This window comes from Formica exsecta, unplaced genomic scaffold (assembly GCF_003651465.1).
Source record: "Formica exsecta isolate Colony F162 unplaced genomic scaffold, ASM365146v1 scaffold201, whole genome shotgun sequence".
In the NCBI taxonomy this organism is placed as follows: domain Eukaryota; kingdom Metazoa; phylum Arthropoda; class Insecta; order Hymenoptera; family Formicidae; genus Formica; species Formica exsecta.
The window spans coordinates 1,693,862-1,717,932 of NW_021849308.1; the positions used below are offsets into that span (position 1 = coordinate 1,693,862).

At 35.8% G+C, this 24,071-nt stretch overlaps 5 protein-coding genes across 8 annotated transcripts in view; 3 read left to right on the forward strand and 2 right to left on the reverse strand.

Moving 5' to 3' along the window:
• Positions 1–18: 18 nt before the first annotated feature.
• On the forward strand, positions 19–1,290 carry LOC115234735 (ribosome biogenesis protein TSR3 homolog). Its single transcript, XM_029806044.1, has 4 exons — positions 19–258; positions 326–492; positions 564–951; positions 1,033–1,290. The coding sequence occupies exons 1-4, from the start codon at positions 120–122 to the stop codon at positions 1,134–1,136; spliced, it is 798 nt and encodes a 265-aa protein (XP_029661904.1). The 5' UTR covers positions 19–119; the 3' UTR covers positions 1,137–1,290.
• LOC115234730 (dynein assembly factor 3, axonemal) lies at positions 1,132–4,410 on the reverse strand. 2 transcript variants are annotated; one of them, XM_029806033.1, is made up of 7 exons: positions 4,034–4,410; positions 3,765–3,954; positions 3,490–3,660; positions 3,183–3,365; positions 3,009–3,109; positions 2,141–2,277; positions 1,132–2,056 (listed from the first exon to the last, which is right to left on the reverse strand). In XM_029806033.1, exons 1-7 carry the CDS (start codon positions 4,272–4,274, stop codon positions 1,757–1,759), a joined length of 1,323 nt encoding a protein of 440 aa, XP_029661893.1. In that variant the 5' UTR covers positions 4,275–4,410; the 3' UTR covers positions 1,132–1,756. The 2 variants fall into 2 exon arrangements, with proteins under 2 accessions (XP_029661893.1, XP_029661894.1); XM_029806034.1 differs by lacking the exons at positions 1,132–2,056; positions 2,141–2,277 and adding an exon at positions 2,299–2,787 and having other exon boundaries at positions 2,872–3,109.
• A 142-nt stretch (positions 4,411–4,552) lies between these two features.
• Positions 4,553–10,599, reverse strand: LOC115234726 (histone deacetylase complex subunit SAP130-B). Of its 2 annotated transcripts, XM_029806029.1 has the most exons (10): positions 9,273–9,415; positions 8,742–9,155; positions 8,174–8,406; positions 7,757–8,093; positions 7,294–7,497; positions 6,813–7,212; positions 6,518–6,667; positions 5,495–5,932; positions 5,134–5,327; positions 4,553–5,044 (listed from the first exon to the last, which is right to left on the reverse strand). In XM_029806029.1, the coding sequence occupies exons 3-10, from the start codon at positions 8,299–8,301 to the stop codon at positions 4,796–4,798; spliced, it is 2,100 nt and encodes a 699-aa protein (XP_029661889.1). In that variant the 5' UTR covers positions 8,302–8,406; positions 8,742–9,155; positions 9,273–9,415; the 3' UTR covers positions 4,553–4,795. The 2 variants fall into 2 exon arrangements, with proteins under 2 accessions (XP_029661889.1, XP_029661888.1); XM_029806028.1 differs by lacking the exon at positions 8,742–9,155 and having other exon boundaries at positions 9,273–10,599.
• Positions 10,600–10,693: 94 nt separating this feature from the next.
• LOC115234732 (50S ribosomal protein L1) lies at positions 10,694–14,782 on the forward strand. 2 transcript variants are annotated; one of them, XM_029806036.1, is made up of 9 exons: positions 10,694–10,855; positions 11,096–11,285; positions 11,371–11,584; positions 11,669–11,848; positions 11,948–12,062; positions 12,224–12,342; positions 12,457–12,554; positions 12,642–12,804; positions 14,606–14,782. In XM_029806036.1, exons 1-8 carry the CDS (start codon positions 10,834–10,836, stop codon positions 12,790–12,792), a joined length of 1,089 nt encoding a protein of 362 aa, XP_029661896.1. In that variant the 5' UTR covers positions 10,694–10,833; the 3' UTR covers positions 12,793–12,804; positions 14,606–14,782. The 2 variants fall into 2 exon arrangements, with proteins under 2 accessions (XP_029661896.1, XP_029661895.1); XM_029806035.1 differs by lacking the exon at positions 14,606–14,782 and having other exon boundaries at positions 12,642–12,855.
• The window catches only part of LOC115234725 (cadherin-99C), a 125,060-nt gene continuing 115,654 nt past the window's right edge, over positions 14,666–24,071 (forward strand). The window contains exon 1 of the mRNA XM_029806025.1: positions 14,666–14,782. Within this exon, the coding sequence (XP_029661885.1) occupies positions 14,780–14,782 (3 nt within the window). The 5' untranslated portion in view covers positions 14,666–14,779. The remainder of the gene's footprint in view (positions 14,783–24,071) is intronic.

The window sequence follows — 24,071 nt, forward strand, 5'->3', positions numbered from 1 at the left end:
ACGTGACGTTAATGAATGTTAGGTTAGGTTAGGTTAGGTTAATTAGGTTAGATGAGAACGCAACTTGGGTTACGTGAAGTGTGTACAGTGAAAAAACAATTCGTCAAGTTGAGTGAAAAATGTCGGGATGCAGGAAAAAGAACAAGAACAACAAATTATTGCAAAAAAGGTCCCGGTACGTTCTCGGCAAGGAGCAGAGATACCATCAGAAAATAGACAGGGAATCGGAGGAATCGGACAAGGAGAATGAAGAGATAGGTTAGATGAATTTTGCGAAATTCAATGGGCTTTGTAACGGTCATTAGGTATGTATTTAAACTTGCAGAATTAATAGACGAATGGCCGTTACCTTTCTACGTGGCTATGTGGGATCTGAAGCACTGCGATCCTAAGAAATGTACTGGCAAACAGTTGATAAAACATAACTTGATGAAGATACTGAAATTAGGCACTCTATTTCCAGGCTTGTGTCTTACTCCACTTGGTAATAAGGTAGTTAAGCAGAAAAACATCAGCAGTCTCATTGCAGGTGCTCGGTACAATATCGCAATATTTTTTTACAGTATGTGACAGCAATGGATCGCGAGATAGTGCAAAAACATGGCTGTGCAGTAGTGGATTGTAGTTGGTCGCGTATAGACGACATTCCCTTTCATAAAATGAGAACATCTCATTCTCGCATATTGCCATTTTTGGTTGCTACTAATCCAGTAAACTATGGAAAACCTTGTGAATTGAGTTGTGTCGAAGCTATAGCAGCTACTTTAATTATAACTGGATTCCCAGATGAAGCTAAGCTCTATCTTGAAAAATTTCGGTGGGGACACTCATTCTTAAAACTGAATGGCGAACTATTGGAAAAGTACGCTCGTTGCACAAACACTGAAGAAGTGATAGCAGTACAAGATAATTTTCTAAAAGATGCTAGACAGGAGAAAATAGATAGACATGGTAAGAGTATTCTTCCTCTTTTCTATATAGTTACTATTTTTTCATTTTAACATTATCATATATATCTATTCTTATAATTAGCACTTTCTGATTTTCCACAAAGTGATGTGGAATCTGAAGAAGAGGGAAAGAAAGATCAGAATATATCTGAAATAACTAAAGAATTAGCTAGTACAGAAATATAAGGTATAATATTTATTATTTAACAAGATATTTGACAAGTACAAACACTTGTGTACATATTTTGTATATTTTATTGGAATAATGATTATTTAACTGTATTATACTATATAGAAAGAAAGATTATGTGCATAATATTGTGTGTATATATACATATAATAATACAGTATTATATATATATATATATATAATACAATATAATAATATAACACTATTATATAATTAATAAAGCAATAAAAAAAAATATTTCTTTGTGGCTTCTTTCATATATTAAGTTTTTTCATAGAATAAATTATATCTTCATTTTACATGTCAAATATAACCATTAAAATTTAAAAATTATTACAATAAATTAAATATTTGTACATAATTCTCGTAAATAATGCATTAAAAATAAAAAAAAAATATCCATTCATTGTTGAAACTTATTGTTAGATTGGAACTATCCTAATCAACATTTGCTCGGATCAAAATTTTTAATGTTTCCAACTCTGTCTAAAACTGATATTCTTTTGAATATCCATATTTTTTTAACTATCGATTAGAGTTCCTTTATTCTTGCTCAGTAGAGAAGATTTGAAAGATATACATATTTACAATAATATTAACTGCCTCGCTTGATTTCTTAATTTTTGCAAAAACGGGCAAAAATATGTTCATTAGAATCAAAATCGTGGAGTAAACGAAGTCCGTTTTTCTGTGCGAGCTCTTTCAGTTCTTCGGTAAAGTTTTTCAAATCCTCTTTACGCAAATCCGCCATATATTTGCGCGATTCCACAATTACTGGTGCACCTGTCGATGCTAATGGCGCAAGATTTTCTAACTGCTTTGTCATATTGTGCGCTATCCAAACCAGATGAAATCTATTTATGTATTCGCATTTAGATTTTAAGGACTCCAACGATGTTATAGGATGAAAGATTATCTAAAAAAAAAGAAAGAAAGAAAGAAAATGAAATTTGTATACAAAATATTCCTTGATTTATTGTGGTAATTATACAAAACGCACCTTATGATTTGATACTTCCACCCAAGAAATTTTTTCTTTGTCTGATTTAGATTTATCTCCGATACTTGTCCACGATTCGTTTTCTATTTCGATGTCTGGCATTTCACTTACTATAATGCCATTCAAAATCGAAGCATTTGTTGAAACTTATTGTTAGATTGGAACTATCCTAATCAACATTTGCTCGGATCAAAATTTTTAATGTTTCCAACTCTGTCTAAAACTGATATTCTTTTGAATATCCATATTTTTTTAACTATCGATTAGAGTTCCTTTATTCTTGCTCAGTAGAGAAGATTTGAAAGATATACATATTTACAATAATATTAACTGCCTCGCTTGATTTCTTAATTTTTGCAAAAACGGGCAAAAATATGTTCATTAGAATCAAAATCGTGGAGTAAACGAAGTCCGTTTTTCTGTGCGAGCTCTTTCAGTTCTTCGGTAAAGTTTTTCAAATCCTCTTTACGCAAATCCGCCATATATTTGCGCGATTCCACAATTACTGGTGCACCTGTCGATGCTAATGGCGCAAGATTTTCTAACTGCTTTGTCATATTGTGCGCTATCCAAACCAGATGAAATCTATTTATGTATTCGCATTTAGATTTTAATGTCTCCAACGATGTTATAGGATGAAAGATTATCTAAAAAAAAAGAAAGAAAGAAAGAAAATGAAATTTGTATACAAAATATTCCTTGATTTATTGTGGTAATTATACAAAACGCACCTTATGATTTGATACTTCCACCCAAGAAATTTTTTCTTTGTCTGATTTAGATTTATCTCTGATACTTGTCCACGATTCGTTTTCTATTTCGATGTCTGGCATTTCACTTACTATAATGCCATTCAAAATCGAAGCATCTCTATGAGCGCCGACATAATCCTCGCACAGCGGTTCTCTTGTTCTTATCTCGTGAATTGCACGCATTATTTCACGCTCCGCAATGTCGGTTGCTCTAAACCTTTAAAATGTTCAATTTTATCTCATCCTAATTTATCAAAAATAAATGTTTCTTTATCGAAAGTGTTTTTTACTTTTTGTCCTCTTTTTCTTTGATGGCAGCCCAAGTCAAATAGGGACCATTTACGATGTCTCCTAAATACGCATAATGTATAAAACCAGGTCCATGTTGTATTATATTATTTAACAGAGTCGGATTGCTCCTGGCTGGTTCACCTTCGAGCCAAGTAAACGCTACTCCGTTATTTCTCCAAAATCTAATTAATGATAATAATAGTTCACTAAACACATATGTCATCTTGTATTTCCGGATATTGACATCGTATAATTTTACTTAAAATAGCGCATTCAGTTTTTATATTATACACTTATCAAGCATACCTGTATTCTTGTATTGTAAGATTATTAATACATCTAGGCTTTAAAACCATATAATAGTCCCAATCGAAAACGCCTTCTTTACAATCGTATCGCGTTTTCAGAGATTTTCTAATTCTGCGATCCCAATAGTTTATTATGGGGACTCCTTCGCATGTTGCACGCGTCCAAAATCTTAGAAAATATGCTACATAAATACTCGAAAACCCATTAAGGTATCTCTATCGTTCAAAATCAAATTCCTTCGTTATATTACATTTTTATATGCGTTAACTTACTTAAAGATGGATTCCAAATTATCTCTATCTTTGTGCTTAAATTTTTCCAACGATAACCATGGACAGTCAATGGTCCTAGTCGGAATATCGATCAGCTGTTTGGTACATTTTGCTAAATATTTAGCCGTAGCTGGCCTTAAAAGAGTATTTCCTAAAATCTCCAGGTAGTATCGGGTTGCCTCCTGTAATCCTTCCCAGTAATTATGCAATGTATATTATATTTTCTTCTACTTAGAATTGAGAATAGACTCATTGCTATTTATACATACCTAGATTTCTCTCTAAACAAACGCTCAATAAAAGTATCGATCTAGCAACTTGCTCCAAAGTTGGTTCAATAACATGATATATAATACTTCGATTGGGATGCGTATAAGATGATGCTAATGTCTTTATGATATGTCGTGCATCGCCAGCACCTACAATCAATACTTCAAGATTGTCTAAAATGCGATCTTCTCTCCGAGTCACCTCAGTTTGTAGATCTAACGGATGGCTATATCCCCACATATTATATATTTAGAAATTTGTATTTTTCGTCGATTTTGATGAAACGCACACTTTAAAATCGTTATATGTATATACGATTACAAAGCTTTCTGTTGCATTAAATTCTTGGGCCAAGATCTGTTATCTCCATGACAACACCACAAACAGTACAAATGAAGAGAATCCTCATTTGAATCAAATGTTCTAATTTTCTAAGAGATGATGTTGCTGAAGAGATCAACTTTACATCAATGAATAAATTAATTGGAGGCAGAAATTTAATGAATAGAAAGACATTTGGCAAGAGAAATATAAGAAGCATTATATTAAAATAAAAACATATTTATATAATAAAATTATAAACATATTGTTATAGTGATAGTCATGTGTCTTCGAGACTTATAAAATCATTTATTTATTTCTATATATATATATATTATATATATTTAGAATCTGTGACACAGATAAAAATAGATTCCTTATAAATTTTTTTCTTTCAGAAAGTTCGTTTATAAACCATCACGCTCATTCGGTGTGACAGTTTATTTGTCCCTTTTTTTCTGAGCCCGTTTGTTACCACAACGTTGTAAAAGATCGGTAATAGGACCCTTATGTTGAAATATAGTGACGAGCTGCGTACGTGCTTCATTCATTCCCTCACTAATTAAACTACTACGCTGCATGTTTCCTTTAATTAATTCATTCACGCGCTCCAATCCGTCGTTGTGTCTGCTTTTAAGAGTTTGCTGTGATTCTAATAACATTAGTGTAGTTTTTAATTTTTCGTGAACCTGCAAAAGATACAATACAGAAATTGTTTATCACTTATGCAGATTGGAAGAAATCTCCAAACAATATGACAAATCAATACTTTTCACACCTGTTTTTCAAGATCTGCGATGTCTTCCATTTGTGTAGTGAGATGATAAACTTTCCACCCATTCAGTTTCTGTAATACATGTTTCTGTTGTGCCAATTCAGCAACTGTAGGTCTTCTCTCTTCGCGAGGTCGAACATCACTAGGTCTTCTATAATGGTGCAGTCTAACACTCCACTTGTTTTTCCAAGAAGAACCTGTAAACGAGCAATATCTGATTAGAAAGAAAATTTATAACTGATATCAATCCCCACACATACATATATATATATATATATACATACATACATACATGTATGTGTGTATACATACCTACACAATACAAACGAATATATACAATAAAAAAATGTTTACATATACAAACCTATCAAACTTGGAATAGGCCGTGTCCGTATTGTATTTTCTGTTTGTTGATTAGATGATTTAATGTCACTTTGAACATTGGATATTTGTCTCTTGTCAGAAAACTTCTCTTTTGATTCTTCTTTGTTATCCTTTTTCATTTTCTCCTCTGTAATAAATTGCATTTCTTCCTCTGTACATCTAGGTTCTATTAATTCTACGCCTGTTAGTTGTTGCTTGCGCGGTTTTTTTCTTGGTGACATTTCTATAATAGGATTGATAGTAATCCTCGATTGTTCAGGTTCCTCATCAAGACCAGGTGAAGACGTAGCAGATACGGTCGTAGATCCGGAACTTTGGCATCCACCACCATCCAGATCTCCTTTTGGCGACAACGGCGGACTGATCGATCTACTTGATGGTAGAGACGCCAGTACAGGATTTAAATTTTTAGCCACACCTGACATAATAAAAAAATTGATTTTGTATTGATATAAAATTAAAACAATGGTTATATATATATATCACCTAATTGATATCCAATAAGAAACATAATTGAATCAATAACAATGTTTCAGAAAAATTATTATTTATCTTAATATCCAACAGAGAATAAAAAAGATAAATATGATTACAATGTTAATTATAGTTACAGTATATTGAAACTACTTTAATATACAAAGAAAATTTATTTCAAATTTTCTATGCTATTATTCTTATCACTTTGAAATGCTTTAGCAAACTAAGATCAAATTATATATAAATGATGATAGCTATCATATGTAAATATTTTGCTGATATGTACACAAGATTAATGTAGGTTATTGCAAACCAATACAGAACTAAAAATTCTTCAAATACTATCATTACAGATCAGTAAAAAAGCATTAAAAAAAATTTAGTATGCTACGAGATCATTAATAACGTTTTATATATTAATAACGTGATATTTTTCCTATTTTTCATTACATATATAATAATACTTTTTATAAAATACTTTGCTATTGCTTTAATTACATTTAGTGTATGTTTAATATAATCATACTTTTGACTGGTGAATTGTCATGATCTCTCTTTCTCAGGATGCTTGGTCTGGGAGATGCATTAGGTTTACCATGAGGTTCCTCATATCCTCCTGGTTCAACGACTAATCTTACTGGCTGCATTGAACCTTGTCGAAATGGCGAGTATGTTCCTGAAAAATAAAATACAGTACAATAGTTTCTAAGCACTTTTTTTATTGCAGGAAGGTATGAAAGAAATCTAGAAAATATAGCCCGTTTGCCAGCCTACTTTTAATCATTATTTCATGATCAATCTACTTTTAATCATGATTTTACCTGTAGTCTCAAAGGAATAGTATGTAGTAGTGTTATGCGGCGGAGTTATATATTGTCCTTGAACCGGCTGTGCAGAACTGGTAGCCGTGCCGCTATTGGTGGACGATACGCGTAAGCTAGCTGGTTGCACTGGCTTAATCTGGACGGTTTGTCCAATATTCTGTGGTTGTGCAGCAGTGGCTTTGACTGGCGTCGGTGCAGCCCTCACCGGTACTATGGGCAGAGGATGCAGAGACATCCCTGTGATTTTTGCAACCGTGGTTGGAACCGTTTGCAATATACGCATCGCGTTCGATTGCGTATTCGCGGTTGTCGTAATCACTTGTGACACTGTACTGAAGCTTGACAGGGATGTAACAACGTTTTGAACGACACGTGGTCCACCTGGCTGTTGTTGAATCTGTATCCACACCCAGATTACTTGTTAATCTTGAATCAATTTTCTATAAATTATAACAAAACATATATGACATGTACTAACCTGTTGCGAAGGAATAACAATATGGCTAACAGTGCCAGTCGAAGGCCCAGCCACTGTGTTAATCGATAATTGTCGCCCTGGTTCCACCGAACCGATGGTAACCGAAGTCGTGCTGTTAATTCTGTTCGCTGGCTCTATGGGTGCTGATACAGCTATACGCTTTGTAGTACCAGATGTGGTTAGAGGTCTGTTAGATTGGCTGGGCTAAACATTTCAATAGAAGAATTTATAAATACATCAATTTTATATTTTTTTATTTTAGGTGAAGTCCAGAAAGATTGTACACTCAACCGTTACATATGCCTTCATTTCCGGGTTGAACATATTGTATCGATATTCATGTACCGTGACTCATTGTATCGATATTCGTGTACCATGACTCAAACATGACACAAATGTGACACAATATTAAATGCATGTATATATATTACACATTTCTATATATTTAAATCACATGATTTACTTGAATGGTTTGTGTCGATGATCTTCCTGGTTGCGAAGTTTGCGACACAGTTACTACTTGCGGTGTCGGCGGTCTGCTTTGTGGAAGTGGAAGTCTGGTAATATTATTCGTTTGCAAGATGGGCGTTATCAATCTGGACGGAGTACCAGTGACCATGGCTTGAACAGATCTTCCCTGACTGGCTGGTGTGATTAGCCGTGTCTGTTGCCCTGTGTATATGGTAGTTGGTGGCCTGGAGACTCTACTGACCGGAGGTGCAGAATGTCTTTGTGGTACACTTTGCGCATACACGACGGACGTTTTAGATTGCCATTGGGGATTGGAGATTGATGTATTACTATTAAAAAAATAGGTACATATAAAATTGCTTTGTTATTATCAGCTTAAAAAACATGGTCTATTTTATCCAATACATACCTTGGTCTAGTAGTAGGCACAGTTTGTCCTGTATTTGCCCTGACAATAGGAGTGGCAACTGTTGATCTAGGTGCAGAGATATTAGCAACTGCTGCAGCTCCTCGTGGTACATGGTATGTGGCTGGCATACTGACTGCTTGTGTCAATGGCTGTGTCTGTGGTTGGTTTTGCCTGTCCACAGTATTTAATATTCCTGGTGATATTATTTTCACCGTAGGTCCTATAGAACATAACTATAGAAACAATGAAATTGGTATTAATAAACTTGTTATATGATAAGATTCTCATAGACGAGTATTAAAATACTATGCAAATAAATTATTAATATTTTTCATGCTTATTATAAAAAAAAAAATCTATGTAACTTATCAACACAATTGTTATATTAAATTTATTTTTAAATTTATATTTAATCTCTTCAGGGATGGATTTATTGAAGTTGGAAAACATTATTTTATTTTATTTTTTCATTCAATAATATTTTAATCGAAGAGTAGATAAATCTAATAAATTGTTCATGCTCATGTTTTCTAGATATTTAGGTTCTAGAAACACATGTGGCTCATACATTTGTATATTTTGCGTATGCCAATCAAAGGCATAAGAATGTTGTCTTCTTTTTCCTCCTTATGCAATCAACATTTGTTCATGCTCATGCTTTTCTAGATATTTAGATTCTAGAAACACATACGATTTCTAGATTTGTATATTTTGCATATCAGTGCCAATCAAAGGCATAAGCATGTTGTCTTCTTTTTCCTCTTTGTGCAATCGACATTTTTTCTTATCTTGCAATTCTGAGATTGAATATATAAGTCCTTAGAGTCACATGACCTGTTAAAAGTCCAATTGCAACTCAAAATCTATTCATTGTCAAACACATTTAGAAAGCAGGGTATTCCTCTATAGAAAGGAGGGTATTCCATCAATGGCGGTTATAAGCCTCGCACTTGACTAGGTAAGCCTTCCACTTGGCCCGATACTTGATACATATAACGCAGAATAAATAAATTAAAATAAATTCTGCTATTGTGTAAAGTAAAAGAATTTATGGTAAATAACTAATATTTATTATACAGCTTCGATACACTAATATTACCGTAGTTGTTATTTTACTGCTTTCTACAGACGAGGTAGCGCCCGAGGGTGTCACAGGCTTCATTAATGACAGCTTCGGATTCATGTCCAGCGATACCGATTTTCCCACTAAATTACCGGATGTTCCCACCGATCCAACAATAGTCTGAATCGGCTGAATATTTTGTATACCACTCTGAACTACACTTTGTACATTTTGCATACTCTGTACATTCTGCATTGTAGTCAAGTTCTGTGCCACAGTTTGTACAGTCGTTTCCGGCAGACGTTTGTCACCGCCACTACTGACAGTGCTCAATGTATTCATATTTGCGTTGTTGAAACGAAGCAGGTACCGAATTAATTTATACATCGATCATACAGACCATAAGAATACATTAAAAATCTAAAAGTCTTAAAAATTAATTGTGAAACGAATATTATAGCGATGACGATGAAAAGATTTACGCGGATGAACAAAGCTGGTCAGCGAGTAAGCCGAAGATTCGTCGCGTTCGAAGTATAGCAAAGTCTGTATGTAGCCTTTAGTCCAAATTGTTGTTTTATGTCAGATGAGAGTATCCAACAATATTGGAGGTTACGCCGCTTTCTTGATGTGCGCGGGAGAATCCGCGATTTGGGAGACGATGCGCGATTGCCTCATCGTTGAGATCACACATTTTCGAGCGAGAGGACGCGTCGCGTGGCTCGAAACGTCGGATTTTGATACTTTGAGCAGTAGCAACTGGTCCCCGCGTAACGCTGTAAAAATGCGAAAAAACCTATGTAGGGATCCCGGTTCGTGGAAATATCGCCGAGGATCGCACAATACTTGTCAGATACACGAGAGTCTCGCTAACATTTCGATCGAAAAAAAAAAACACAAAATCTGTATAACACTTCTTGCATCGCACTACCCAAGTTTATAGCAATTTATAGCGCATAATTTCAGTACAGCAATACTAGAATTAAGACGCGAGCAACACGCAGCCATAGTGGAGGGGATAACACACACAAGTGAAACCGCCATTTGCAAGTCTGCGCATGCGCCGAGCTCACATGTACGCGATTTGGCTCGTGTGCGTATCATTCCCGCCACCACACACACTTGCATGCTGCTTGCGTCTCTGTTCTTTGTAGTTGAACTGGTTGCACTAGTTCAGTTTTATCTTTCTCCTTCCAACGTGAAGAGAAAAAGATAAACTCTGGACTAGTGCAAGTAGTGCAGCCACTTCAGTTATAAAGAACAGAGTTATAAAGTCTGTCATAGACCGCATTCAACAGAGAAAGCGCTCAGTTATCTATTCTTTTTTTTCTAAGGAATGAGATATATATATAAAAATAAATGTATAATACAATAATATTTTCATACAATAAAATCTTGATTACACGATATCTCGTTAAATATATATTAAATAAAATCTTGTATTTCTGATAATTAATAAGAAAGTGTTTGCAAATAAATATGTGAAATCATCGATTGGAATTTATCATGAGCAATTGTTACTGGGGAACCTTTTAAAAAATCTCTGATAAAAAGAGATCTCGTATGAAAATCTCTGCTTTGATCTACTTAGTAAAATATGGCGGCGGCAGCAGCTAGTGGTACGTGCCTTATATTTTGTCTTTTCAATATTTCTTTAGTAATACGTAGCAAATTAATTGACTAAATGATTAATTGATTACATGTTTTTTAAAATTATTAAATAATAACGAAATTTCTTGTACTTTTTATAAAAATTATTATCATACATAACCTTAAGTTATATATTTTTTAAGTGATACAATAAATCAAGCAATATTATATTTTATTTTGTTTGTAATGGCAATTCTTTTTCTTTGCAGGTTGGTTACTAAATTTTTCTTCAACATACATAAGGCATGTGACATGCCTTAATTTTTGTCCCGTTGGCTTTTTACAAGCACGAAATTATGCTGCTAGAAAAGGTACAAGAGAAAAAGCGAGGAAGAAAAAGATCAAAGTGGTTGTTGAAAAAGTCGGTTTTATACCACACAACCGGAGAAAAACACGAATGTGAGCATTTTTTAATATAATATATTTTAATATATTTTAGTAATTTGTATATTAATATTAGTATATTATTTCTTTATGATACTAGTGCAGCTAAAAGAAACAAGTTGAACAAGGAGAATATTATATTGGATGATAGTAAAAAACCAGATCCAATAGATAATGTCTGGATTGGGCAATTTCATAAATGGAAAATTTATTCATTAGAAGAAGCAATACAGAATCATCGTGAAACACATCATCCTACTATGTACAATTTACCAAATGCACCTATAAAAGCATTTATAGAATTGGACATGCAGGTAATAAGAGAAGAAAAAACATGTACATAAGATTTATAATGCGTATATATAAAAGGCATACTGAATGTAAACATGTGTTATCAGGGTACAAAAAAGACAAAATTTGTTGATGCTTTCTCGAAAATAGCATGTTTGCCACATTCATTTGATCATGGTCAATCCAGAAAAATATTGGCATTTTGTAAGACGCCTGAAGTGCAGGAAATAGCAAGAGCAGCTGGAGCTCAGTGTGCTGGTGGTAAAGAATTAATAAAACAGATTCAGGTAAATAATATACTGTTTTTCTAACATAATGCAATTATATAATAAGCATGTGAAGATTATATCCTCTAACAATTGCTGATTAGATGTATATTGTTTTAGAACGGAGAATTTGCACTGAAAGAATATGATATTATCGTGTCAGAGCCAAGCATCTTACCTGATCTGTTGCTAATTAGAGGGCTGATGAGAAAGAAGTTTCCCGGCACTAAATTGGGTTAGTAGAGATACATAATAATTAAACTTTTGAAAATTTTGTTTTTATGATATGTCGAGTTTATTCCATAAGATGAACATATGTGCAAAAATTTTGAAACTTAATGTGTTATTTCTAAAATAAATTTTAATATTTATTATATGGTTTATGTTTTCATTTAGGTACTCTAAGTTCTGATATGAATATGCTTGTAACGAAATTTTTAACCGGAATAAAATATACAGCAAAGCCACATGATTTCCTAAAATCTTATGGCACTATTGATGTTACATTTGGAATGGTAAGTTTTTGATAGTGTTATTTGGGTAATTGTGATTGTTACAAACATATTTTATTAATTTGTGTATGTGTCAGATAATATAAAAAGATTATCGATTGATTTATTATTTTATAGCTCGATATGGATACAAAGCAGTTGGAGGAGAATTTTGTTGCCATTATTAAGGATGTTAATACTGCAAAGCCACGTCGACCAGAACCTTTTATCACAAGGTATCACAATATTTAGGATTATTTGTATTATTTAGATTTATGCTTTTATATACACATTTATTATATAATTGTATAATTCTTTAACAGAATTCGTATTTCGTGTGCGCCAGCAACAGAAATGTTTAAAGTTGACTTTGAGCAATATCTATCTAAAGATAATACGTTTAAAAAAGGAGAAGAAGAAGAAGAAGACGAAAGCGAAAATGAAAAGCCGGATGCTGTTATTGCATCTCATTAATTTTGTTTATAGGTATATCTCTATAATATAATATCTATAGTTAAATATACACATTAATAATATTTATTAATAGCAAAAACCCCTTTGTTTTCCTCCCGTTGTCGCTAATATAATATAATATTTCATATATTTATTTTCCATTACTAAAAGAGCTAATCTTATCAATTTTTTATCAGTATGTTATTAAAAGCATATTAAATTATTGGTAAAACATTGTTGTGAATATTGTAATGAATTGAACGATTCTATTTTGCTTTTTATTTCAAATTTATAATTATTATCGTTTTATATGAAGTTGTTACGATGTAATTGTTATCCCCTGTATAGTTTGATCATAATAATCCTTCAACGAAAGGTGCATAATTATGCAGGACGTAATCTCGTTAACGCCGATAGGGCATGATGACTATGGTCTACCACTTGTGCGTTAATAAGCGGACGATCATGGGGAGGCAGACAGAGGCGGCACTAGAGATAACGATGCCCTAAGCAAATGTATTTACTGCTTGTGAATATCGCAAAGTTTTACATCATCGAGCAAGCCATTGTACACACAAGGGCTTCCATCAGAGAAAACACTTGTAGATATTTAACTCACATTCTGTATATATATATGTGAAGTCCGATGAAATCTAAATAGCCGTCTCATAGCTTAATATGGAGCCTTTATGTATGCAAAAGCCTTTGCAGATATGAGGCCTCTGTAAATGCGTTAATCGTAATTCAAGGTAAAAACCAGAATTCGATTTTATTTCATAAAATTCTCTATATCAGAGATATGTTTTCTAAGAAATTGTTGTTCTCTCTCTTTTTAAACATAGTTTTCCATGTATGAAAATGTTTGTTAGTTTAATGAAATTTTTGTGTGTTCGAATTCTTAAAGATAAAATCTTTACAAGTATGAAAATTTTACAGATACAAAAAGTATTGCAATCTACCGCAAATAATTTAGCAGGATTTTTTTACAAAAGTGAGATTTTTAACGTTTCAGTATAGATAATTATTTATTTATATACTGCGAAATAATATTTGTCGTTTCGCGGAATCCTAGCATTTACGAGATCTTGAACATTAACGCGGTAAATCTGTACAGGCAGGATCTCGATGAAAGTATTTACAAGCAGGCACATACGAATGCCTTCGTATAATCTAACGCGACGATGTACTTTCACCCAGTTCGCCTGACGGTAGAGCCGTCTCTGCGGGAGACCGCGGAGAGACGTGCGTACGTACGACGAAAGGCGGACGAAGTAGAAGGAGCGGCGAGGCAAGTGAAGCGAGGGAAATGAGAATGGAGAACACGGTGAGCGGCGACCGGTGGTGGTGCGGCACACCGAACGAGCGATCGGAGTGTGGAGAGGGGCGACGACTCACCTACCTGCCGGTTGCGGGCTCAGTCGGTGTCCGCCAGGTTGAAAATCCGTCCGTCGCTTCTCTTGCCCTCTAACTAGCGCGTAACTGTATAATACACGCGAACCGGTCGCGTTCTTTTTAGGGGAACAAACAGGTCACTCGAAATATAATTTTCGTCGGGGGATGTTCCCCTTCTTGATCCGCTGATCTTCAACGTCGCCGATACCGATGATTGCGCGGGAACCCCTTGGTTTATAATCTTCTTCGACTATACCGAAGATTCGGGAAAGCGGGAAAATTTTCGCGCGGATCGAGAGCACGAAAATTTGTCTCTGTGAGTGGAAAAGTGAAGGAGGCGCACGCGTCTGTGCGTGCGCTGGCGCCTTTTTCGCGGCGCGCGTCTGTCTCTCTCTCTGTGCATGTGTGTTTACGTATAGTGTGATTCGTGTTGACTGTGCAGGGTGCAACGAACGAGGAGAAAGAAAGGGAGAGAGAGAGAGAGAGTAAGAGACAGCGATTTCAAGTTTTCTTCTCACCGTCTACCGCTCCGATTGCCTCCTTCGTAGACATGCCCCTGCTTGACGGCCAACAATTGCGGCATTAGGTGACATACAGGCGCACACGTGCACCAGTCATGGTAAGTTTGCAAAGATCCTCTCCGGTACAGAGTACACTCTCGCAAAATCGAATCTGATGACTCGCAAAAGTCGTTTCCCGAGGAATTGAGATGCGACAACAGCCTCTGAAGTTGACAATCATAACATTCAAAAAAAAGATGCGCATGATCACATTATTGTTACATTATAAGTTATAAATACATTATAAGTTATAAGTGCATCAGATTATATTTAAATTGTATTTTTCATTTGTGAAACTCTGAACTTGTTTTCCGAAAATAGCATTTTTCGAGATTGTTGCATCGCACTCAATTTCTCAGTCTTTTTTACCCTCTTTTTTTGCTAAATTCGATCAGAGTAATTGAAGCAACAGCCCCTGCGAATGGAATGTTGCAATATATATTTTATTACGATATAAAAAATCTTTTCCGCAAATGATATGCGGTTGCATCTGTAAAGCGTTGCTTTTATTATCTTTCAAGCAGTGGGAAAGACTGTACGACAAGAATAAAACTGCTCGTGAAAATTATGCACGCGGTTGCTCTCACGTGTGCGCGCGCGGAGTTTAAAGGGCATCTTATAATAAAAGTCGATGCGAGGAGGTACGGCAAGCCCAGGCGTACTCTGATATCTTCATTTCGCGTATGCGAACTGCGAAGAGAGGGAGAGCTCGCGAGGTGAATGCGGCAGCCGGATTCGGTATGCGGTATCCGTAATTTGCAGCACGAGTGTCGTTATTATGGCGTACACGCGAACGCGCGTGGCACCTTCGGCATTTCCAAAGATCCTCCCCCCTCGCCGTTCTGTCTCGAGAAACTAACATAGTAATAATCACGGACCACCCGATCTTCAATCGCGACGTCCATAATATTTAGTAGAAGCGAGACTTTAACGACGAGAAAGCGTTTATGTAAGTTGACAAGTCATCGGTGGAAAGTGTCTCTTGGTCCTCGCCACCAATGTGGTTACTAATCATGACCGGCGAGAAATGTCAATTCAAGCGTACTGTTCCGTGTTAGCAATCAATTTGGAAGCTATTACTTTATATACAATTGTTGCGGCTAATATCGAACTCCTCGTACAATTATAGAGTACAATCGTGACTTGAAAGAATTTTTTATTTTTATTTTGGTATGATAGCTTTCTGCACCGTTTTTTTTTTACTAAAAATCTTTGCGTTACAAAAAGATTAATTCTGCTCCCATAGTTCGCGAACATCGACATTATGCAAACGCCGCGTACGTGAGTTGCGTGTTTCGATTTATTTTTCACGACGTGAGATCCGGTGGATTCTTGCGTGTTACTTATCTCTCGAGTCTCGATTCAAATTCATAAGCAGTCATCTGTAATTTACTCTCAATAAGTATGCGCATCGTACAGCTCGCGAATTTTCCTTTTTTCTATCTCGATGATATCTGTGCTTGTCAATTTATATGTATCAAGATTCAATCTGCAACAAATGTGTGCTGGCTTGTCTTTTAGTGTTTTCTTTAATTAAGTAAATTATTTTTATTTCTGGATTGCTTGAGAGGGATAATCATTTGGTAAAATTTACACAAATTTTTGAAACATGTTAATTAATTATATATAGCTATTAATATCGCAAATACATTTTATAAATATCTTTAACGCGCGATATTTGAGAGCAATCTTCACATGTGCAAACGGATTTTAAGCTCGTAGGAGCAATCGCTCGCTCGTATGATTCGTATCGATGAAATTGCAAAATCGTTGAAGCCTTGACTGCCACTCGCCGAGATTTTTGACGTACTATTATTTCACGAAACGGCACATCGTGGAGTCACGCGAGGCGATGTGTGCAAGGTCTAAGTACCAATAATTCCTTAATCGTGTCACGATACGGCGTCTTTCTACGTGGCGATATTCGAGATCGATAAATTGGTCTAGCAATCCCTGTCGACAGTGAAAGGCAGTTTGAAGGGCGATATGTTAGAATATGTCGAAGATGCGATGTGCTGCTAATTAGTTGGACCTTATTTATGAAACGCTAAGGATGATTTATGCAAAAGAGAGCTGAATTTAGAAAAAAAAAATAACTTGTTCATTGTAATATTATGATGAGCAATTATTCATATTATTTGACAGTGATTAGAGGCAATTGCAGAACGCTATTAATACATTATTATTAGCAATATTTTTTTCCAATTTTTTATGGACACACGAAAATAAAAAATATTCATGAATTATTTCACAGTTGTCGGTTATCCTTAAAATTGCAACTGACCCAATTGTCGTTCTTAATTATCTTAAAAACAAGTTCTAGATTTGTTTTAGAGTCCCGATATTAATAATTTACGAAAAGATATTTTGTTTTGTAAAATTTTGCGCGCAACCATATACAGTTTATGAGAGAAATACTGGTTATAAATATAATCCAAGTCCACGCCGTTCTATCTCCGTATTTTGCTCAAATTACTTTATTCGATGAATATCTCGGAAATGTTCGCAAACGTTGTTACGCATTTCTTGGTAGCGATCTTAATATATCGCGGCGCGTATCGATATATAATCAGATGATGAACAGATCGATTCCGGATTATTATCCGATTGCGGCAGAACGTTTTATTAACACACGCTGCGAAATTACGGTTTTGCATTCGCGCGTGCCTTAGAGACGCGATCCAGTCATGCGTGCCAGATCGCCGCGAAACCCGGCTCCAGAAGCGAATGCAAATGATAGCCTTGTGGGAGTCTACGTGTCTCTGTAACGCTTCGATGTTTTCCTTCCCTTCGACTTTCCCGACAGAGTCGATCGACACACGCAGGGTTCGTAGACAATAATTACGTCTCATAGTATATTGCATGGCCGACACAATTCGCTGCGACACGAGTCTATATCTATATTTTTCTCCCTCGTTCGTTTCCACGCTCGTTCGCCGGAAAATTGCAAATCGACCATTTTCGTAAGATCGCGAATTTCCCTCCGTGAACTTCCGCGTGACCTCTCCGCGTGTCGTGGGATCGGATACGCCGAGGGTAATACCGTTTCTAACGTACTTCAATCTGCACCAGAGGAAACTCCATGCGAGACAGATATGCGTCTTGACGTAACCCGATCATGCAATCGCGCCTTGCTCTTATTGTTAGCTCTTAGACAGACAGCCCTTTTTTTCTCTTTTCGAACATCGCGAATTCTTGATCGTGTATTCGGTCGAGAATTGCGAGATCAATGCAAATTTCACGTCGGTTCGAAGAACATTAAAATCCTTTTACTCTTCCCCTGAGGCGTCTACGGCAAATCAGGGATGTTTCCCCGCGGTTTGTTAACAGGACACTCCGATAAAATTAACTCCGATAAATTTAGAGCTTTTAGAGAACTCGATTACAAAATTCTCAAAATTTATCATTGCAATACAAAGTTCTTTTCTTGTATTAAGCGCACGAATATCTTTTCATCGTCACGAAACAGAGGAATAACTAAAGTAGTAGTTGTAGTAGTAGTAGTGATAGTAGTAGTAGTAGATATTAGCGACTCGCTTTGCAAAATGCCAACGTGACATTCACGCGGAGGAAAGTCCGAATGGGCGAGAGCAGAAACGCTAGACAGCAGAAGTGGGCAGGGGAGAGAAGCAGGTATATCAGCTAAGGAAAAATGACAGCATACGAAGCGGTTATGTGCCAGGTCGACCGGTTCTTCTTGTTACTCACTTCCCTCGCGAGACATATACTGGGTGACGATGACAACGCGTCCGTTCGTTGTATTAGCGCGTCGAACTGCATTCTAACTATAGTGAAAAGTCTCATCTTAATACGAAGCTATTCGATGAATCGGAAATCATGCGTATCGGGGAAATAGAGATTTCTCAGATAATAAAAGAAAATTGAGTAAAGTGTATATAGTGTAGACAATTCAAAGATTTTACGCTTGAATAATTAATAATTGATAATCAATAACTAATTAATTAATAAGCAATAAGTAATAATTATATAATTCTTATCTGCTTCATTTAATTAAAATGTTTTAAATTAAAATCTGAGGACTCTTAGAAAAAGATGATATAAAATATAAATGTAATTATAAATGCATATATTCCTCCCAAGTACAAGTAGAACGAAGTTAAAGTGATTTCTTTTTCCGCTAACTTTCAGGCGATTGATGCCTTCTCGAAATTCAAATGAGATTGAATTTATTAATCTTTGCTCAGATAATTAGTTATTAGTATTCCTAACCGCTCATAAATGCATCGACTGTCATAGCACAAACAGGAAGGTTGCATAAGAGATGTTATATAAGTATTAAATAATCTTCGTCGCGCGGAACATTGATCAATGACAGTAGTCATCTTCGATCATGAAATTTGCCATAAACCTCATTGATAACTGACTTTGACAAGTGCAATAGTCGGATTCACCTCGCTAATGATAATGATAAAACTGCGATTCGTTAATCGCACAGGAGCGATCGAAACCGGGCGATCGATAAGTGCGTTGAGCGTTAATTTGCACATTAGTATTCAGAGTATATGTTATTCAAATACGCACGTGATCGCGTATCGAGTGCGTTGGATTTTTTCTCGACGATGCCGTAGCTTGGATTAATTTTTATTAACGAGCGCCGCGATCGTGCGAAGAAAATCAACGCACGTAACGAGATATAGATCCGCTTTAACGAAACTCCCTTCCCTCTCGGAATATAAGGATGTGTAACCGTAACAAAAGGTAAATTCTCATGGCGGTTACAGCATGATGCGTACAGCACACGGTCTTCTTTCCCACGTGTTAGAAAACGCGCGTCTTATTCGCGTGTAAGAAAACGCGCGACAGCGGCCGATAGAACGCCGATGCAGCGTTATAATTTAATATGTTCTTTCTGTCAACTTCACTGTGTTTGCAGTTGATAAACGGATGAGAAGGATAAATTAAAATTTTTTGGATTCATTTAAATTGGGTTTATTTAAGCAAGTGAACATTTTTGCCGAATTTAGTTGACGTTTGTATAGTTATTTTTAATGAATACAAAAATTTTTTAAATAATATTTTCATATCTTTTATATCTTTTTATATCCTGTTTTATATCCTGTTTTATAAATTTCTATAAACATTTCAGTCGTTTTGCAATATCATGAAATTTAATAATCGTGATAAATTAATTTAAGATATAATTAACTTAAAGATAGATTAGAGCGAGATTAAACAAGATTCTTATTTTTTAACTAATTAAAAAAATATAGTTATCTAACGTAATAAATTAAAGAATTAATTTCTCTAAAAATAAAATCTGTTATTGTAAACTTTTTCGAAATAATTTATATTTATTAAAAATATCTCAAAGAGTCTCATATGATACTCGCGCTCTCTTGAATCAAGTTCAAAGTCATCGTGATCGGAGACTGACACGATTCGTTCCGAGCTCTCGTTCGTCAGAGAACGGATGCAAAAACAGCGGATCTTCCATACGTCATCGTTGTGCAATACTCGAGCGCGAGATCTGGTCGCGCTTTCAAGGAATCGTAATTACACGCTTCTCACTCGCTCATTTTCCCAGGAAGTGATTCAAGAACACGCCATTGATGGGAGCGATTACCACGCTCTCCTCGGAATTTCTACGACGGCTAGAAAACGCATACGCGCGATTCAAGATCCCTTTTTGACGGCACCGCTAACCGATCGGACAGGTATCTCGTAAACGAGCATATCCCGATCTCTCGAAACACAGGCAATGATAGATCCAGCCCGAGGCTCATTTACCTCGCACTATTTCTGTTCGCGTATACTAGTATTGCCTGAAATGGTATAAACTTTTCGTCAATTAGGAAAGTGTTAAGCCGTAATATTCTCACGAGCTCATTTACACGCTAATATTCACGCGCTTCTCTTTGATATTCGTGCCCTCCCTTGCGCGTGAATGAAGTGTGATCTCTATCTGATATAACTCGGTCTGGCAGACAGGAAGTGGAAGAAGAGCCTTAAGGCTTCTCTCTATTAATTCTGCTGTCTCGGATTTATGCATATAGTATCGTGACACCGGGTATTCGTGCGCCTTTCTCAGGTCGATGACGATAAGGGGGGCTCAACGTGCACGAATGTACAGTTACGCGAAGAATCGCCGAAGTCGCCGAAGAGGAACGCGGAGAGGGACGTGTGTCGCACAAAAAGGAGGCCACCGACGACCTGACCGTCACCGTTATATTGGCGCCCACGGCGGCGAGGCACCTCGTCTCGATTTACGACTAGTTTCTCGTAACTTAGCAAGAGGCACGTGTATCTTGTCCGACGCCGCCATCGCGCTTCCCCTTGGCGTTTCGACGCTACGTATGATCTCTGCACTTACCTGCTGTTCAGGTTTACGCAGCTGGCCGCGACGTGCTGTAACACTTTCCCCTCACCGTGCAACAGGTACACGGTAAATGAGGCATAAATTAGGACGCCCCGTTTCTGTTCTCTGAGAGAGGAAAGCGGCGTATCGCTGAATGTTTGATAATTTATCGAGAGTTGCACAATCTATTGTCATCCTCGATTTCCCAGATTGTACCAAAGAATCGAGTATAATTCATATCCATATATCATCTCTTTCCTATAAAAACTGAAAATATTAATCTAAATGTTAATTTTTATTTTCACGCGCAGGTCATATTTATGACATACATTTATATTTATATATAGGTTACTCGACATATTTGAAATTTATGTCTGTACTTACTTTCGTTTATCTAATAACAGTTCGTTAAATAAAAATGTCTCGATAAATCTATTTTTATACAATAAAAAATTTAATTTGTAATATTTTTGCAAAAAATTAAGAGAATATTATCGTCCCAAAAATTTACGGGAAGCTATTCACTGAAATATCACAGCAGCTATTATTAGTTTTATAAAACGATTAAAGAGTTATTCCGGAAATTGATGTAGTTTCTGCAAGATAATTTCTTGCACGACATGTGGAAAATTGCAGCAAGCTCTTTGAGAAACATGCACCGTTATCACGATCCTATGTCATCGATATGATTTTCATTACATACGAAGATGCGAAGAGAAAGAATAAGAAAGAGAAAATATATCATCGACTTTCTTATACTTCTCGATAATGCGCGTTTATCTATTTGTAGTTTTTCTAGTACTGCACTTTCTATAAAGATTGCTGAGCACGTACACATATCGTGAAGAAATATTTCCTAGTTCTTAATATGCCATTTTTTACTAAGTATTGAACTTTCAATATGTCAATAAAACAAGAATAAAAAATTTAAAAAAATTATATTTTATAAATGTTTTAAGGATGAAAAATCAAAAGAAAATTTTTTTTTCGTTATACTCTTCAACGTTCTAATATATAACTGTTATATTTGAACTTAGAAATTCGCATAATGAAGATTTAATTGGCGCTTTTTCCTTAATTTTTCATGCGCGGGTATTTCTAACGATCTTTTCGTAATTTTAAAGATCTTTTTTGCTACTCTCTTACCGCGATCATCTTCCAAGTTCATGAGCGCACATAACTTCGGCATATGATTAATGCATAGATAGATACATGCAGGAAGAAGGAAGTCGATTCGCAGTAATGCTAATGTATCTCGCGATTGCTAAATATCTCTGGAATTAAGCTAACGCGAATTATTTTCGTTTATTACTGTCGGATGTAATGATCACTTTAATTACATATACCGTGATTTCTACTGAGGAAAGCGATAAAACATCGCGTACTTAAAAGAAGAATTGATGAAACATCTTCCATAGTTAGAACTATTCTAAAATTTGTATCAGTTTATTTCTAATATTCTAATTTTTAAATTTAAAAAATCTTTATGTAATTATTTTATTCTTGCATCTGAATTTTTAATCATTAAATTTTAATATTGGACACTCGACAACTTTTTACTCACTCGATTTATATTGTAATCATATAACATGTTAAATTAAAACTAAAGGATATATATATATTATAGAAAGGATAAAATGCCGTATAATTTCACAATCTTTTAGACGAAGATTTGCGACTCTTCGTTTTTCGTTTCCCGATTTTCTCAAGTATTTCAAAATTCCATGACCGATCGTTCATGCGCGAAATCTTTTATCTCTCTGAAAATAATCGCGTATCTATAATTCCAGCGTTATTTTCGCAAATGACTCACTCGATTTTCTCATCTCAATCGCCCTTGGTTTTTCTCGCGCCGCGAGATAAATGTGTCGACTATGCAAAAATCGCAAGGCATTGCCGTGACTGCGAGCGTCGCGAGGACCACCTTTCCGCCGCGGGGATTCCGCTCTTAAGGAGGAAGTCCCCTTGCGTATTAACACGAGAAACGTGACGACATCCCATGGGTCCGACTTATACACTGGACACGCGGCGTAAGGGAGCGGCGACATGTCGCATTCGCATCGTTGCGCCCCGCGGCGACGTGGGATTTGTTAGCACGGAATTCGTGTTCGTTCCCGTGTCGTATCCGATGATGTAACGCGCGACTTGTACAATCGGAGCGAATTTCGCGAATTTCTTCACTCTAGCAAGGTTCGCGATGTGTAAATTTTTCCGGGCAATCCGTTGTTTGTGCTGCGTTTAATATTGAATTCGCGACCAACGTTTTAGCGCGATGAAACCGACCGTTACATCATTGTATATTATATCATAAACGATTTGACATCTATCACGATTTTAGATGAACGAGCCACAAAATGATATATTATTACAAGATAATATAATGAAGAAATTGAAATTACAATAATAAAATAACTGATTATTGGTGATCAATAATAATTAATGGTTAGCAGGAAGAAAACGTCATGGAATGTAATCACGAGGAAATCGTGCAATAATATCCGAGAAAGTTTCCGTTTAATGCTTGATTTCTTCGACAGTTCAATATTCTATTGTATTTTGCTTACAACATAGTTACCAACTGTATTTTCTACAAGTTCCTCAAGTTTTGATTAGCGATTGCTACCAAATCATATGTTCCGCGACGTCCACGATTTTTGCATGATACGTATAAATTATTTTTAAATTATCTTTCAGATTTTTTTTCTCTTTCTCCATCTCTTTCGAGAGAGACAGAAACATCAATTTATGCTTTCTACGCGCATTAATGCGTGCTAATGTCGGTGATTAGGTACCCGCGCCATACCTGTTCGCAACGGTCATAAATCAACGTTATAAATCCGTAGTTGAGGAACGACTGCCGCGTTGAATGCGTGCACATCCGCGTCGCCGTGGAATTATTTATCATTCACTCGAGTTGTCGCATTAATCGTCCTTTTGGAATTACATATGTAGTTACTGTTTCAAGGTGAGATGACATTCGCACATTTTCCGGGTGCATCTCCTTCATAATGCGTGTCGATACGTCATCGAAA

Excerpts from the sequence above, each read along its gene's own strand:
- LOC115234730 (XM_029806033.1), bottom strand. The coding sequence starts at position 4,274 with ATGTGGGGATATAGCCATCCGTTAGATCTACAAACTGAGGTGACTCGG. Across the intron at positions 3,955-4,033 it reads TTGTTTAGAGAGAAATCTAG|GATTACAGGAGGCAACCCGA; the intron begins GTATGTATAAAT and ends ATTACTGGGAAG. Across the intron at positions 3,661-3,764 it reads AATTTGGAATCCATCTTTAA|ATTTTGGACGCGTGCAACAT; the intron begins GTAAGTTAACGC and ends ATATTTTCTAAG.
- LOC115234732 (XM_029806036.1), top strand. The coding sequence starts at position 10,834 with ATGGCGGCGGCAGCAGCTAGTG. Across the intron at positions 11,286-11,370 it reads AACCGGAGAAAAACACGAAT|TGCAGCTAAAAGAAACAAGT; the intron begins GTGAGCATTTTT and ends TTATGATACTAG. Across the intron at positions 11,849-11,947 it reads AATTAATAAAACAGATTCAG|AACGGAGAATTTGCACTGAA; the intron begins GTAAATAATATA and ends ATATTGTTTTAG.
- LOC115234735 (XM_029806044.1), top strand. The coding sequence starts at position 120 with ATGTCGGGATGCAGGAAAAAGAACAAGAACAACAAATTATTGCAAAAA. Across the intron at positions 259-325 it reads CAAGGAGAATGAAGAGATAG|AATTAATAGACGAATGGCCG; the intron begins GTTAGATGAATT and ends TTAAACTTGCAG. Across the intron at positions 952-1,032 it reads GGAGAAAATAGATAGACATG|CACTTTCTGATTTTCCACAA; the intron begins GTAAGAGTATTC and ends TCTTATAATTAG.
- LOC115234726 (XM_029806028.1), bottom strand. The coding sequence starts at position 9,623 with ATGTATAAATTAATTCGGTACCTGCTTCGTTTCAACAACGCAAATATG. Across the intron at positions 5,933-6,517 it reads TGACAATTCACCAGTCAAAA|GTGTGGCTAAAAATTTAAAT; the intron begins GTATGATTATAT and ends TTATTATGTCAG. Across the intron at positions 5,045-5,133 it reads TCGCAGATCTTGAAAAACAG|GTTCACGAAAAATTAAAAAC; the intron begins GTGTGAAAAGTA and ends TATCTTTTGCAG.